Below are 16,361 nucleotides of genomic sequence, written 5' to 3'. Positions count from 1 at the left end.
CTAGAATTTGAAGCTAGATATCTTGCATAATTACAGAGGGAGAGATTACAGAGACAACTTTTACATAATTAACACCACGATGGTTGTCATTTAACCGTTCAATTGACTAAATAATCAGAAAAATATTGAAAAACTTGGAAGAAATACATTTCTCCCACCTCAGATAAGTAGATCCATTAATTTAACCATGCTAGAAATTCTTATCTTGCCCACGGGCGAAGATAAAATGCCCGTATGGAACTTCTTTAATGGTCACCATATTGTAATTACCTCCCTTGTTGAAGACTTTCGTCTGTAGCGCATCATGGAAACCTTGTCTTGTGGCAATATTTAGAACGCTAGTTAATTATTTCTCGCTTCAAATGTCACCAGAAAAAAGTTTTCACGCACCTTTCAAGAAATAATGTTTCACTCTTCTTAGACCTATTTAAAGACCGATCAGACCGTTAACATACTCTGAATCACTGCGCGAATATCCATGACAACCAAGAATTATCGCGTATCCGTACGCAATTATTTTCACTAAGCACAAAAGAGTTCCAGCAAAAAAATACATTTTTACTTAATTTTGTTTAACTGAGGTGGGAGAAAAAGCATCTACCATAGCAGCTCGTGTAAGATGGTATCATCTGGTGTCTAGTCCCTTTAATGGTACACATTTTTATTGTTTTAAGCAAACTGTTTTAAGTTTAACCTGCATGCTACAGTGCTGAAATTCCACATTTAATTTATAAGAAGTTTTGTATAACTTTGAACATATTTGAAGCACAGATCTCGTTTTTACCTCGACGGTTTGCAGACTCTCATACTTAAAAAATTCCACATTTAATTAATAAAAGTTTGGTATAACTTCAAACATATTTGAAGCACAGATCTTGTTTTTACCTCGACAGTCTACGGACTCTCATGCTACTGTTGCTGGCTGTGCTGACCGGGCGAGATCCACGCATAGGCTCCTCCCCATCGTAGGAAGGTAAAATTCCACGCTGGAAAAACACAATCAATCTAATGGTTATGATAAACCCTTTGGCTGAAGTAGAATCTGAACACAGCTTTTTTGTCAGAAATGAACTTATTTCAGCCCATGTAAATAAATCCACGACATCGGCAAAAATGACGAGGACTACATTGTTCAGTTTCCTTCTTCACTGAGCACTTTTTGAGTTTTTCTTATGACTCCATTTCTAACTAACTAACAGTTAACATTATGCCCGAAACAATGAAGGATACTTACAATGACTTACATCACAATGCTTGTATTCTTCAAACATCTCAAGTGATTTCCTACCTTAAGTCCTTTTCCTAATCTAAGTATCTCACTCAGTCATAGGATAAAATTACTTGTTAATTTTGAAATACATTAGTTACATTTTATTCAAAATACACTCTTTTTTGTTGAAAAAAAAAAAAAATTAAATAGTCTTCTTTATATTAGACTCTTTTTTAAATTGATTCAGGTTAGGAATGAAATGAACTATTTTTTTAACAATTCTTTTAAAAAAATAATGAACAATTTGTGTAAATATAAGAAATGAATTGCCTGATTGATATCATCATCATGAAAATGAACTCAGTTGGGCTGGTAGTGTGTGGAGTCCAAAGCATATACTTTTCTAGACCAACTGTGTACGCCAATAATGACATCAATCATGCAATTTATTCCTTAAATAGCTAAGGGTAAAATTACAATAGGCATAATCTCTTTTAAAGCTTTTAAACTCGGTTTCGCAGTTGAGTAAACAGCCATAAGCATGACCGGTTTCCCTACCTTGGCATAGTACTGTGTGCCGGTGCCCTCAGAACGGATGGTGGCGCTGCTGCCCTTCCTGTACGGCAGTTCATCTTCCTCTAGTTGAACCGTCCTGGAGAGAGGAAATTTGTTAGCATGTATTTCAACACTGTGAAATTTAGGAAAATTGAAATGTTTTAAAACAACTGTTTTTTTTCATCTTCCTCCAGAACTGCTAAGCCTATATTCACTGAGGTCTTGAGGTTAGGTTTCAGGCTAGAGCCTCAAAACTGCACATCTTAGATCCAAAGAAAATTCCAATTCAAATACTTTACAATTTGGGACAATAATAGTGTCTGGGGCACAGTGGGTACAAAAGCGAGGTGGGCACAGGGGGTACAAGAGGGGGTGGGGCACAGGGGGTACAAGAGGGGGTGGGGCACAAGAGGGGGTGGGGCACAATGGTTACAAGAGGGGTGGGGCACAGGGGGTACAAGAGGGGTGGGTACAATGGGTAAAAGAGGGTGTTGGGGACAGGGGGTACGATAGGGGGTGGGGCACAGGGGGTACAAGAGGGGGTAGGGCACAATGGGTATAAGAGGGGGTTGGGCACAGGGGTAACAAGAGCGGGTGGGGCACAGGGGGTACAAGAGGGGGTGGGGCACAGGGGGTACAAGAAGGGGTGGGGCACATGGGGTACACGAGGGGGTTATTACACTAATATTCAAGAATACACCAGTGTATTAAACACTACTATCCAAGATTACACCAGGCAGTATAAGACTACTATCCAATAATACACCAGAGGATATAACACTACTATCCAAGATACACCAGGGGGGATATAAAACTCCTCTGCAACAATACATCAGAGGATATAACACTACTATCCAAGATACACCAGTGGGGATATAAAACTCCTCTGCAACAATACATCAGAGGATATAACACTACTATCCAAGATACACCAGTGGGGATATAAAACTCCTCTGCAACAATACATCAGAGGATATAACACTACTATCCAATACATCTAGGGATTTAACACGTCTATCCACAGGGATGTGATTGACCTGGCAGCTGGAGGGCTGAAACCATTTCGGCCATGGGTTCTTGGGGCTCATTTGGGGTCAAAAGCACACTGCCGTAGAAGAAAAACTGGCTTTTTAGAAGCTCTTTTGAGGGTTCTTCTGACTTTAAATTTGAAGCAAACTGGGATATCAACTCTTACAACCAAAAGCACACTAGTATCTTCTTTTTTGGGGGGGTGGGTGGGGGTCCCTGGGGCCATTAGATCCGCGGAATTCCGTGAATCCGCGGACAAATCACATCCCTGATCCAATAAAACACCCAGTTGGGGGGGGGGGGGGGGGGTTATAAAACTCCTATCCAATAAAACACCCGGCAGTATTAAACACTACTAACACTACTATCCATGAATACACCAGGCTTATATGTTACTATCCATGAATACACTAGGGTATGGCTTATCAACAATGAAAATATTTCATTCAATTAAAACCAATCAATAGTTTAATACATGGCTGCTATATTATTCTTTTACAATATATTCTTACTCACATTTTTCAAATTCCTATTGCACCAAAATAAAATCCATTTCAAACAAATCCACAGTTCATTGGATTTAAAAACATCAGAAGACAGAGCTAGGCTTCTGTCCAATAACTTATCAGAGTAACAATATGTGGCTCAAACAACCAGAAAAAAAACCATAAAAATCTAAAGTATCAAATTTACCCTATAAGAAATGTTAGAGTAGCAATCTGTTCCTACCTTTTACAATCCAAAACATCTAATCTATAGTGTCTATTTTAGCCCCACTGAAACTTGAGAAATACCATCAGTTCCAACATTTCCAGGAAAGAACACAAAACATCACAGGTTTCCCTTAATTACCACGCTTCCCTGACACACAAAGAAGCATGTTTATATCCCTGATAAGCCATCCTGGCTGAAGCTCATTAATCATATTTTAAATACTTAAAACTCTTCACCTTTCTCCTACAATTGTTACCACGTGTACCAGGAATATGTTAATGCGATCCATATTACCTCTCACATGGTGCTTGGGCATAAAATGTAATATGTAACTATTTTAGACATAGGATGAAAGAAACATTGGGGAAAAAAAATGTTTGTAACATTAAATATCCAATATACAAGTTTAATTTCACTCAGAATATTTGCACTTCTTAATATGAATAAATATTCTTTCATTTGCGTTTATATTCCAATAATTACAACATGTTCCAAATATCTCTGATCTTACAAAATAAAATAATGTTAATTATTGGTCAAATCACGTTTCATTGAAGAAACTGCAGCTGCCAACTTTAAATGGCCTTGGAACCTTTGTAGTTGGATTATCCCAGATAATTTTTGCAAATAATGAGTATAAATAGAAACATTAAATACTTAAAAACAGTGGTTCATGCATGTATGGAAAAAAAACTTCCAAGCATGTATAATTTCCAAATCAAATGTTTTCATACACCATGAGTCGCAATATACTAAACCAAACAATCCTTAAACATCCTCTTCGGCACTGTATGACCAACCATTGCACTAAAACACACCGGAAAAAAAATAATTTAATAACCGTCACACGTACCCTGCACCAAATAAATCCTACATCAGTTTCATTTTCTGATATCTGATATCGGAAGTGTAATTCAACTGCAAATTTAAGCTCCCCAAAAACACTTAAAAACAAATCTACATTTTAACTCAACTGTGAAATTTACCTGATCTGATTCCAGAAAAAAGAAAACTCAATTTGTGAAATGTGAAAATAAATTGTTTTTATATAACAAAATAACACAGACATACTTCGCTTGTAAGCAAAATGGTTCATTTTCTGTTACATTATTAATAATCATTGGAGGTTAATTTAGGCTCTTATGTTGTACTTGAAACTGTTGCTGGACATGGAAAGATAAGGAAAAAAAATATTTTTTTGATAACCATGATAATAGTTATTCAATTGTTTTCAGACATTTTCTCCCAAATGAAATATTCAAATATAACAAGAGTACCTTTACCAAGAGCCAACGCTAGTCTGATATTGTTTTGCCATTAAAAATCATTATTACACCCAGTTTTATACGAATATCTTTGTTAGTTTTGGCCAATGTTAAAGCTTTTGAACGCCAACAGCAACAACAACACCAAGACTACAATAACATCATCACTTTTCTTTCTCTGAGAAACAAGTCAGCTAAACTTGCTCAGGAAACAAACCTGGAATAATATGCCACCAAAAAATGCATAAAATGTACACACCTATACTATAAAATGCAAAACTTCTGCACGTTTATAAAAACTTGATCCATATAACACATACTCGTATGAAACTATTCCTACATTTTACAAGTGGTGCTTGTCTTGGTTAATAAATATACATTCAAGCTGTTATAAGGTGGAAGACAACACTTGTAACATACTTACTATGTCTGCTTAAATTAAAAACATATTTTTATTGCAAAGAATTAAGCCATCGGATTAATTAAAATTCGAAAAGTCATAACTTCGAAAAACAATATATTCTCCCAAATAATGTTAATTATCCCAAAAGCACCAACTACTCATAAAAAGGGTAGCACACAACAGTTTCTGATAACCACTTTTTCCCACCATGCATTGTTTACCCCAGTCAAAGGAGCATCAATAGTTTTAGCAGCTGCCAAACAATGGCTTATTGGCAAGCTGTCAATATTCCAGAAAATCCTATATTACAATATTCCAGTAAACCTATATACCAAGCCGGAACCCCTCCTTGAAACATCAAGAGCCATTCCAAAACGCATTTCTTGCTCTCTATTTCTTCGCTTTCCTTGCTCACTTTTTCTTCGTATTTTCCACTTCTATTCAATTACACAATGCTTGTATATCAATAACAATTCTAAGATGTTCAAGAACCATGCCTGGTTTGATCATTTCAAATATTGTTCAGCAAAAACCGACCAAATTCTGTACATTCCAAATATCAATCAGCAAAAGCTCAAGTCATTATTGTGTTACAATATTTCTGTGATCTGTATTATTTAGGCACCAATATTCAAGTAAACGGCTAAGAGAGGGATGACAGAATCTCTCATTTTTAAATTGCAAATCTAAATTGATTTTCAATTATGAATATATAATACCTCTCACTTATTTGCTATGATGGGCATACTCCATGTTATGAGGCACAATATATTTATGTTATGGGGCACAATATATTTATGTTATGGGGCACAATGAGTAAATGAAAACAAAACTATTGCATTATTATGTTCAGCTTGTTTGCCTTTAATTAAAAAAAACATTATTTGTGTACAGATTTAAAGAGATAAGTCCCTTCCCACATATGATGTGCCCCATGAGTTCATATTGTGCCTCATCAACATATATTGTGCCCCATCCACCTAAAGAGTGCCCCATCAACCTAAATTGTGCCCCATAAACCTAAATTGTGCCCTATCAACCTAAATTGTGCCCCATAAACCTATATTGTGCCCATCCACCTACAGAGTGCCCCATCAACCTAAATTGTGCCCATCAACATATATTGTGCCCCATAAACCTATATTGTGCCCATCCACCTACAGAGTGCCCCATCAACCTAAAGAGTGCCCCATCAACCTAACTTGTGCCCTATCAACCTAAATTATGCCCCATAAACCTATATTGTGCCCATCCACCTACAGAGTGCCCCATCAACCTAAAGAGTGCCCCATCAACCTAAATTATGCCCCATAAACCTATATTGTGCCCATCCACCTACAGAGTGCCCCATCAACCTAAATTGTGCCCATCAACATATATTGTGCCCAATCCACCTAAATTGTGCCCCATCCACCCCATCCACCTAAATTGTGCCCCATCCACCTAAATTGTGCCCAATAAACCTATATTGTGCTCATCCACCTACACCTAAAGAGTGCCCCATCAACCTAAATTGTGTCCAATCAACCTAAAGAGTGCCCCATCAACCTATATTGTGTCCAATCAACCTAAAGAGTGCCCCATCCACCTAAATTGTGCCCCATCAACCTTTAGAAAGTCCCATCAACCTATGGTGTGTCCATTCAACCTAAAGAGTGCCCCATCAACCTATTTTGTGCCCCACCATCATATATTGTGCCCCATCCACCGATATTATACTCCTCATAGCTAAGAATTGAGAGGTATATTAGATACTTTCATACGTTTGATTTTATGTTCTGCTGCAGTTCTGCAGAAAAAAAACAAAACAAAAAACACACAAATATATTAGATCCATAAATATACATCAGCAGATCTGAACAAAATCAAGGTGTTTAAATATCCATCAGCTGGCCTTGAATCTTTAATCACATCACCTTTGGCATCAGTTGATCACTGGAATAATACAAAGTAATCACTCCAGCTGTAAACAGTAGCAGCAACAGAGCCGGTTGTTTATATTTCCTTTTCCTTGGAATCACAGAAACCTGCCAATATATTCATTATAATGCTAACAACAATTCTGACAGTCAGACAGTGCAGGCTCTTTACTAAATATTAGACCTAGGAACAAGCATCAGTAACAAATACCGGAAACTTATGATATTTGTAACTTAAACAATGATGTTTTCTAAGTACATGGTCTGTTTCCTATATAAAACTGTACCATGCTTGAGAGTGGTTAATTTGTTTTCTCTGATACATTAACCCCGCTATGATACATCATGAGGATCAATTCCAATGCTTTTCTCTTACACCAGACCTTGACAACACATGGTGCACAACAGCTACATCACCCACTACTCTTATGATTGAAACAATACATGATCCTGTTGATGCGCTCATGTATAATTTCAATAACTTGGGTTGTGGTAGCAGTAGCTATTACAAAATCTGCCTTTATACAATACTGATGAATCATATAAAACTAGGGTACATGTACATCGAAAAAGCTCTATCTGCATGTATACTTTCAGGATGAAATCAGAGAGCTCTGTAATAATCTGCATGTATATTTTCAAGGTGAAATCAAAGAGCTCTACCTGCATGTACATTTCCAAGGTAAAATCAAAGAGCTCTACCTGCATGTACATTTCCAAGGTGAAATCAAAGAGCTCTATCTGCATGTACATTTCCAAGGTGAAATCAAAGAGCTCTTACTGCAAGTATATTTTCAAAATAAAATTGAAACAGGTCAATCTGCATATATGAATTATTTTCAGGTGAAATTGAAACAGTTCAATCTGCAAGTATATTTTCAGGATAAATCAAAGATTTGCATCTATATTTTCAAGGTGAAATCAAAGAGCTCTATCAATATTTCCATGCCATTTACAACTTTTCAGTATTCAGATTTTGCATATAAAACATCAAGACTGATGACAATAATCAATCAACTGGTCAGACTCTAATTATTCTCCATATATCATGGACAATCTACCAGTGTAGAACACCAAGGAATCCCCCCAACCTCAGCTTATCATAGATGCTACTGACCACATTAATCATGTCTTCATATTTCACATGTTTTGCCAGACTCATAACCAGTTTTGACATTAATTAGGGTCTGGTGTTAGTCTAAAATAATAGACGTGTTATACGGGATTCTTCCAATCCCTAACGTCTAAACGGGAATGTGCAAAAAACGGAGGTGTTTTAAAAATATTGAAATTGTTTTAAGTGAAGTATTTTATGGTTGAAATTGATCATAAAGAGTTATATTCATATTTTACCATGTAAGTGAAATGTTATTTTGCACTAAACAAGCATTTAATGCATTAAAACAAGTTGTTTACCTTTCCAATAAAACGAAAGTTGACTGACACAGACAACAATTATGCGAAGGGGAACAACTCGATACAATCGTAATAGCTCGGCCTCCTCCGACAAAGCTTCGATATAGACCTCGTTATACAATCGTAACAACTCGGCCATGGCCGAAATGTTCCGAGCGATTTAAAACTGTGCCCTAAAGCCTTGCAGGTGCCCTTCATGTATATATCGTTATGTTTTGACAGAATGAAATGAAAAAAAGCCGTCAAACTTATAATTATAAGTTGGATATTTATTTTTTTGTGTACGGAACTAATATAAAATAACATTATCTGGTAATATTTCTTGTTTTTATGATATTTTATAGACGCTATATGCTTTAACCCGGAATCCTGATCGGAACAACTACCCACTTTTGATACTAAACAATTTGTACGTGAAGGATTTGCCATATCAAAAATCTAAAAAAAATCCGTCAACGTACAATTATTTGGACTAGGTCTGGTGTATGGTCTATGGATCTAGGTCTGGTGCCATTTTTAATTTGACCAGCAGTACAACATAAAATCTTCATGCAATGGTTGAAGGTTGTTGACTGCTTATTTACTGAAATAAATGTATTGGAAAACTTGAGAAACACTTCCTTCTCATTGGACAAAATATAATGTTGACCACTAAAACACATTTAGTCACATTCCGAAGCTGCTCTATATCAGTGTGTGTATACCACGTGATAAATTGCGTCATAAATGCTACGTTGGAAGGCAATATTTTGCTTCGATGAAGACTTTAACCAAAGATAATCTCACTATTTCTTCACCATTTTTAATGAAACATAGCGCAGTCTACGCCGCTTATGGAGCCCCGCCTTTGGTCTTTTACCAGAGTTTGATTGAGAGTTTAGTTTCTTAAAACACTTCGACAAACCTTTTCACAATACGGCCGTCTGACGGAGCATTGTCAAAACATTATTTTGGAAACAGGTTTGTCAAATGTTTGATGAAACTAATCACCTTATCAAACTTCTGTAATAACACGAAGGCGGGGCTCTTTAAGCGGCATAGACTGCCCTTTGTTTTATCTAAAATGGTGTAGTAAAAGAAAAATAATCTTTGATTTAAGTCTTTATTTTAGGCAAAATATTGCCTTCCGACGAAGCATATATGACGTAATTTGTCACTTGGTATACACACACTGTATATACATGTACCATTTATGGATGGGTCAGCAATACAATGCACCACACCCCTTTTTTGGCAGCACCCTTCTACCCTTATGAGACCAGCAAGTCTACCCTTATGCCTTCATAAATTTAAATGCTCAAGACTGTGATTTTTTTGATTTTTTGAAAACTTATAATATAATAAGAAATACATACAAACTTTACATATTTGGCAGTTTAAACCAATAAATATAAATGCTTCAATTGAACACAGTCCCTAGCATTTTTGTCAAACTCAATATTTAAGCTCTAAGTATAACAAGCCTAAAATATTCGATGCAACTGCTTTCCTCCCTTATGATCTAAGCACCCTGGACCTCTTCTGCTGCACCCTGACATTTTTAAAACTGGGCTTCAAAAACGCTACCATTTTTAACCAATTTTGATATTCTCTTGTTAAGTCTATTTCTACCGTTCTCGGCTATTGCCCTAACAGTATCAGTTTTTTAATGGCCTTAATAACGGCCATGATACAATTTCAGGCAATTTTCTACACTACCGGTTTGTAATTACTTCCGACCATAACTGTTTTGCAAGGACTTCCTTCATCAATCAAAGTCATTATAAGTGCAAACCTCATTCCAAATGATGGTAGATAGTATACTTGTTGGTTGCATAAAAATGATGACCCTACCGTTTTTTTTACTACCGTTTTATTAATAAAAATGAAAAAAAAAAAAAAGTTTGTTTTAATATGTAGTTAAAACCTTTAAAGCTTTTTTAGAGAAGGTTACTTTAACACTATTCTCCAATGTTTACAATAAAATTCTTACATAAACCATAATAAAGAAATTAAATAAAAAGCCAACCTACACTACAGTACACTCCACGCGGAACTACCACTTTCCTCGGTGACTCGGAGGCGTTTTTAATTTATCGCGGATTTCCGCCGAGTACGCAACCTTTTTCCTCGCTTAATTTCGCCGAGTTGCACCGAGTCAATCGTTTTCTATGGAGGGTTTTATTGTCGGTAGCGCCGGTGATCGTATCGATTTATTGACCTAATCGCGGAACTCCACGTTTTGTGCATAGCTACTACAGTATATTGCTTCTGTTAAAAAGTATTAAATAATTAGATAATTAATTTTTCAAAGTACAGTAAGTTTCTTTTTAAAAATAATTATTGTAAATTTTCATCAGCATCGTCAAACAACTGTTGTTTTTCACATTATGTAATTAAAAGATATACCATAGCGTGCGTTTGTGTTTGTTATTGTCCTCTTTCTCTTACTATATTAAGGTGTTGAGAACTTAATTAGATTGGAGTAATGAAGGTGTTGAGAACTTTGTAGGTGTGAACATTTTCGGTCATTATTTCTTAATTTGCATTTTACCACTTATTAACACTTATTAAATTATCCGTAGTTATCAATGGTTCTAAACTTATTTTTTACGCATATAAGAGTAAATCCTTCATCAAGTTAATTAAAATCCCATTAAACACCATTTTATACATGCATTGAAATGAATAACACATTCTATCGGCTTCAGATCAAACAGTCACACTGTGTGACGTCACATAACTCACAGTTTTACCCACGAGGATCTCATGGAGAGCATGGATATTGTTATGCAGGATTAAGGTGTCTGAGTGGTGTTTTCGAATGTAACTTAAGTATTGCATTTCCAACTTTAATTCATCACATTAATTAGTTACCTATATCATTGAATGTGTTGACTTTAAGTTTATTGGCAGATCGTTTTACAAAAATGTCATGTCTTTGTTTTCTTAATCCCTTGATTGCCCTTGTTGTTTAATCCTCCAATAAATATTTCACACTTCCTCTTGCTACATGCAATACATCGTTTAGGATGAGTATTTACTAATTAACACTAATTGTCAACAGTGGTGTATACGGTTAGGTAGATAGATAGATAATCTTCGTCTGTGAAACTTGGTAAGTGTGAAAGTTACGATTGATGTCCTTTGGATGTCCGAAAATTAGGTACGCGAAATAAATTATTTTTATAAATAAATACGGGTGTAGCAAAAAATATCAAATAAATTAAACAAAATTAGATACAGTGGGAGATTCTTATCGGTTTTCCTCCGAGTTTCGCGGTGTTTTTACCTCCGAGTAACGCGGCGATTGTAATTATACGGTCCACTGATCAGCCTCGGTGGGTGAACGAGTAAAAACGCCGAGGAAAGAGGATTATGATTAATTGGATGTTGTGTCCGCGATGACCAAAATCCGCCGAGGAAAACGGAAAGTGGTAGTTCCGCGTGGAGTGTACTGTATCTGTTTTTTAAAAAGGATGTAACCATAATCAAACCATTTTACTTTTTGGCCTAAATGGCATAGGTTTTTTTTTCAAAATCAGGAAGGACAAACCAGGAAATTTTAAATCTAGGACAGTTTCTACAGTAAACCTATATGGTACATGTATGCTAAGCTGTGATCAGTATGGCTCAATATTCAAGCCTCTCGCATTGCAAAGCAACACATATAATTTCCCGTAATGGAACTAGACTGCTCACAATGAAAATCCTTCAGCGCAGTGGTTAGCACACTATCTTCTCACCGATGTTTTTTTTGTGGTTTGATTCTTGGCTTTGGTGTTTGTGGTCACAAAGCCAAACAAGTTGGGTTTTTCCGGGTATTCTGGTTTCATAAAAAGGAATATAAACCGCAATCACACTTAACATTGTGTCAATGGGCATGCTTTTTTATACTGGTGTAATAATTATCTCATTTCCTCTTGGTTGTGAGTCTAAAGCAGTCAATGAGGGTAAATAATAGCATGCGAGAGACCCAGCATTGTCCTTAAAAATTGGGAAGTCCAGAGTTTGAACCCCAAACTGGATGTGAACTGTTTGTCCCATGTGTGTTCACTGCTTGTAAAAGAAAAACACCATCAAAACAGCCTTAGGCTTAACCTTGGTTGTAGCCTTATATTAACCTAGGTCGTAGCCTTATATTTACCTAAGTCATAGCCTTAGATTAACCTAGGTTGTAGCCTTATATCTGCCTAAGTCGTAGCCTTAGATTAACCTAGGTCATAGTCTTAGATTAACTTAGGTCATAGTCTTAGATTAACTTAGGTCATAGTCTTAGATTAACCTAGGTCATAGCCATAGATTACCATAGGTCATAGCCATAAATAAACCTAGGTCATAGCCTTAGATTAACCTAGGTCTTAGCCTTAGATTAACCTAGGTCATAGCCTTAGATTAACCTAGATCATAGCCTTAGATTAACCTAGGTCATAGCCATAGATAAACCTAGGTCATAGCCTTAGATTTACCTAGGTCATAGCCTTAGATTAACCTAGGTTGTAGCCATAGATAAACCTAGGTCATAGCCGTAGATTAACCTAGGTCATAGCCATAGATTAACATAGGTCATAGCCATAAATAAACCTAGGTCGTAGCCTTAGATTAACCTCGGTCATAGCCTTAGATTAACCTAGGTCATAGCTGTAGATAAACCTAGGTTGTAGCCTTAGATTTACCTAGGTCATAGCCTTAGATTAATCTAGGTCGTAGCCATAGATAAACCTAAGTCGTAGCCTTAGATTAACCTAGGTCATAGCCGTAGATTAACCTACGTCGTAGCCTTGAATAAACCTAGGTTGTAACCATAGATTAACTTAGGTCATAGCCGTAGATTAATCAAGGTTATAGACTTAGATTATTATCTGTGAGCAGTATACACTATAATAATTCTTATCCTTATCCTTAGACACGCCTCAGTGATTCCCTTCAGTCTATAGACCAGTTATTTTTACAGTCCAATCAAAACACTCACATTCTACTCTGAAACTTAAGTAAAATCTTAGTTATTGAATTACGGATCTGGAGTAAACCACTGAGAGGAATTTCAAAATATGAAATTTCAAGAGGTAATTTGACTCTTTAAACCGCTATTTGAATAGGTGTTGCAAAATATTATCTTAAATATTTCTTAAAGGAGTCTCTAATAATAATATTTAATTTTGCTAAACATTGGAAAGTGTATACATACAAAACTTAATAACATTCCATGTAAATGATTCAGAATGAACTCTCCGTAACCTTATATATAATTCAATTGTACATTAGGAGATACATCATTACCAGCCTTGACAAGGGAGCAAAGGACAATAACAAACCATTCATCAGGGTTAGGTATACACTATACATACCATTTTTCCAAAACAACCTCAATTTTGTATAATAATAATAATAATAATAATAATAATAATAATAATAATAATAACCTTTTTGATTATTTTGAATCTGGACATTTCAATAACATTTTTATCTAACATTATTTATGAAAAATGACTTAATTTATCCATTATTTCATGATTATTTTTTTTTTAAATGCTTGCATCCAATTATATTGCCTGAATTTAAAATTTTAATGGTCTAGTTACCATGGTAACCCTATGTGGTAATTTTGTAAGTAACCTGTACAAATTTTTTAATGCTCGTTAATTGACTGATTTATGAGCAAGAAAACCATCAGATGACCGTGCAAATTTGACATGACCGGAGAAATATTATGATTAATAAAAATATTAATATCTACGAATAAATTATAACTATGCACACTGTCAATTTCTTACTCATTATGAGATACAAATTATAATTATTAATCATACCAAGACGAAGACTTTTAACTTAAAAGCGTATCGTACTGAACACATTTGTTTCATTCAATAAAGTGTAATTGCATTTGGCTAGTTGAATTGCAAGCATCACATGTATTTTACATACAAGCAGAACTTAATCGACTAAATACGCTAGACATCACTTACTTCCCTTTGCATGATAAAACACACTGCTCGTCAAGGGACATCACTGCGTACGCCTCAAAACAATTGTAAACTGATCTTAGCCAATGATATACCCTTAATTATAACAATTTGTACTTGTGCTGATACGAACGGAGATTTGATTTTATGCCGTAATTGGCGCAATTTTTTAAAGTGCATATATGCCAATTACAACCCTTATCTGCAGCTTGTAAATAGCAATAAAACAAGATAAATATTCAGCATTATTACAAATATGCATATCACAAATATTCACTGCGAAAAAAAAAAATTATATTAATTTTATAAAGCAAATTTATGAAGATAATTATGTATACAAATATTAAGACACAACTTTTCACAAAGGCATTATGCACGCTCACAGCTAATTGTTAATTTTGATGAAGCCCCGGTTAGCCAGATGCACAGGAGACAGAATGTCTGCATATTAATCCACCTACATGCCCCCAGTAGATCTACATTCCTTCATTAATATTTCAACTTTATCCTGATAGGACACTAACTTTATGAGATGAGCTTATAATTCATAAGTCATATGTTCTGTTCTGTTCTGATCTAATATTTAATAGTCTTATTCCAGACCCAGAATTCACCATAGAATGCTACTTTATATACATGTAGCTTTAGCACATAGTACTAAGGTTATATTAAGTATAATAGTTCATATAAGGCCAAAAAGGTGGTTTGGTTAGGGTTACATCCTTTTCAAAAATGGGTTGGGAGCGTTGGCTTTTTATATATTTTCATTAAAAAAAAATATTAGGCTTTATGTTAGAACATTATGGCGTTAAAGTAACCTTCTGTATAATTTTTTAAAGGTTTTAAACTACATACTATGACACACAATTGATTTTTTTTTTATCAACTGACTATAAAAGAAGTACAGTTGACGCCCATTTCGCAGGTAGGGCCGGGTAACCTGAACCAAACGTTGTTCTTTTAGGCCCAATAATTATATACTGTTCTTTTTCCAGTCACAGACTGCAGACATTTTTTACAAAGCTGAAAGGATAGACAGTCAAACTACCATTTATATATAATTAAAGTAATATCCTGCAAACTGAATCCCAATCTAATAAAAGCGCCACAAAGCAAACACCAATAATTATAACACAAGACTTTTGTTGTTTTCTTGAAGACACCAACTACGTATTTACCCCTATCCACTTTACTTAATTAATTCCAATCTTCAAAGTTTCACATCCAAGGGCATCAACCTGCATCTGTATCTGACTCCCTAAAATTTTTTGCCAAAAAACTATACTACAGAGGAAATAGTATACAAGTTGTAAATTCATCACTCCTAGGTAACATGTAATGGGCCAAGTGGAGGTATGGACACTTTATCTTTCACAGAATGATAAAATGATCTGCAGGCACAGTTCAAGAAACCACTAAGCTAGGTAGCTGTGTTTATTTAAAGTTGCACTCTCACAGATTGACCGTTTTTACATCTTTTTTATTTTTCGTCTAGGATTTATTAGCCAATTTTAGCCCCCCCCCCCTCCCACCCCCCCCCCCTTGCTTTACCTTAAGACTGGTGTGCTATCTCTCTTGATGCCCTCCCCATCACCACGCCCCTTAAAGGCCAAACCCATCTCATTAACCACCACCACTACTACGACCAAACCAACTATTAAACCATTACCTAATTATGTACAAGGACACACTTGTGTGGTTAACAATATCAATTGTTCAAACAATATAATGTAAGAAATTTAGGATAACAAAGAGTAATAGTGGTTGGTAGTGGTCTAGTGGTATAGGTGCCTCTCACCCACGAGGTTCCAAGCCCGGGGGGGGGGGGGGGGGGGGGGGGGGGGCTGATATTTGTGATGGTACCTGACATTTTCTACCCTGGTTGAAATGTCCTGGGAAGTGGAATCA

At 35.7% G+C, this 16,361-nt stretch overlaps 1 protein-coding gene across 7 annotated transcripts in view; it reads right to left on the bottom strand.

The window, feature by feature from the left end:
• The window catches only part of LOC128233978 (uncharacterized), a 66,913-nt gene that overhangs the window by 27,969 nt on the left and 22,583 nt on the right, over nucleotides 1-16,361 (bottom strand). For 6 of the 7 annotated variants that reach the window (XM_052947889.1, XM_052947892.1, XM_052947890.1 and 3 more), the window contains 2 exons: nucleotides 1,769-1,862; nucleotides 886-986 (listed from right to left, as the gene is read on the bottom strand). In XM_052947889.1, coding sequence (XP_052803849.1) covers nucleotides 886-986; nucleotides 1,769-1,862 — 195 coding nt within the window. Of the gene's footprint in view, nucleotides 1-885; nucleotides 987-1,768; nucleotides 1,863-7,092; nucleotides 7,140-16,361 lie in introns of those variants that run through there. The other variant, XM_052947893.1, reaches the window with a different exon arrangement.

The sequence above is a fragment of the Mya arenaria genome, chromosome 5 (genome assembly GCF_026914265.1).
Source record: "Mya arenaria isolate MELC-2E11 chromosome 5, ASM2691426v1".
Taxonomy (NCBI): domain Eukaryota; kingdom Metazoa; phylum Mollusca; class Bivalvia; order Myida; family Myidae; genus Mya; species Mya arenaria.
The sequence above is the reverse complement of the archived record's forward strand: the minus strand, read 5'-3'. Positions and strand labels throughout refer to the sequence as shown.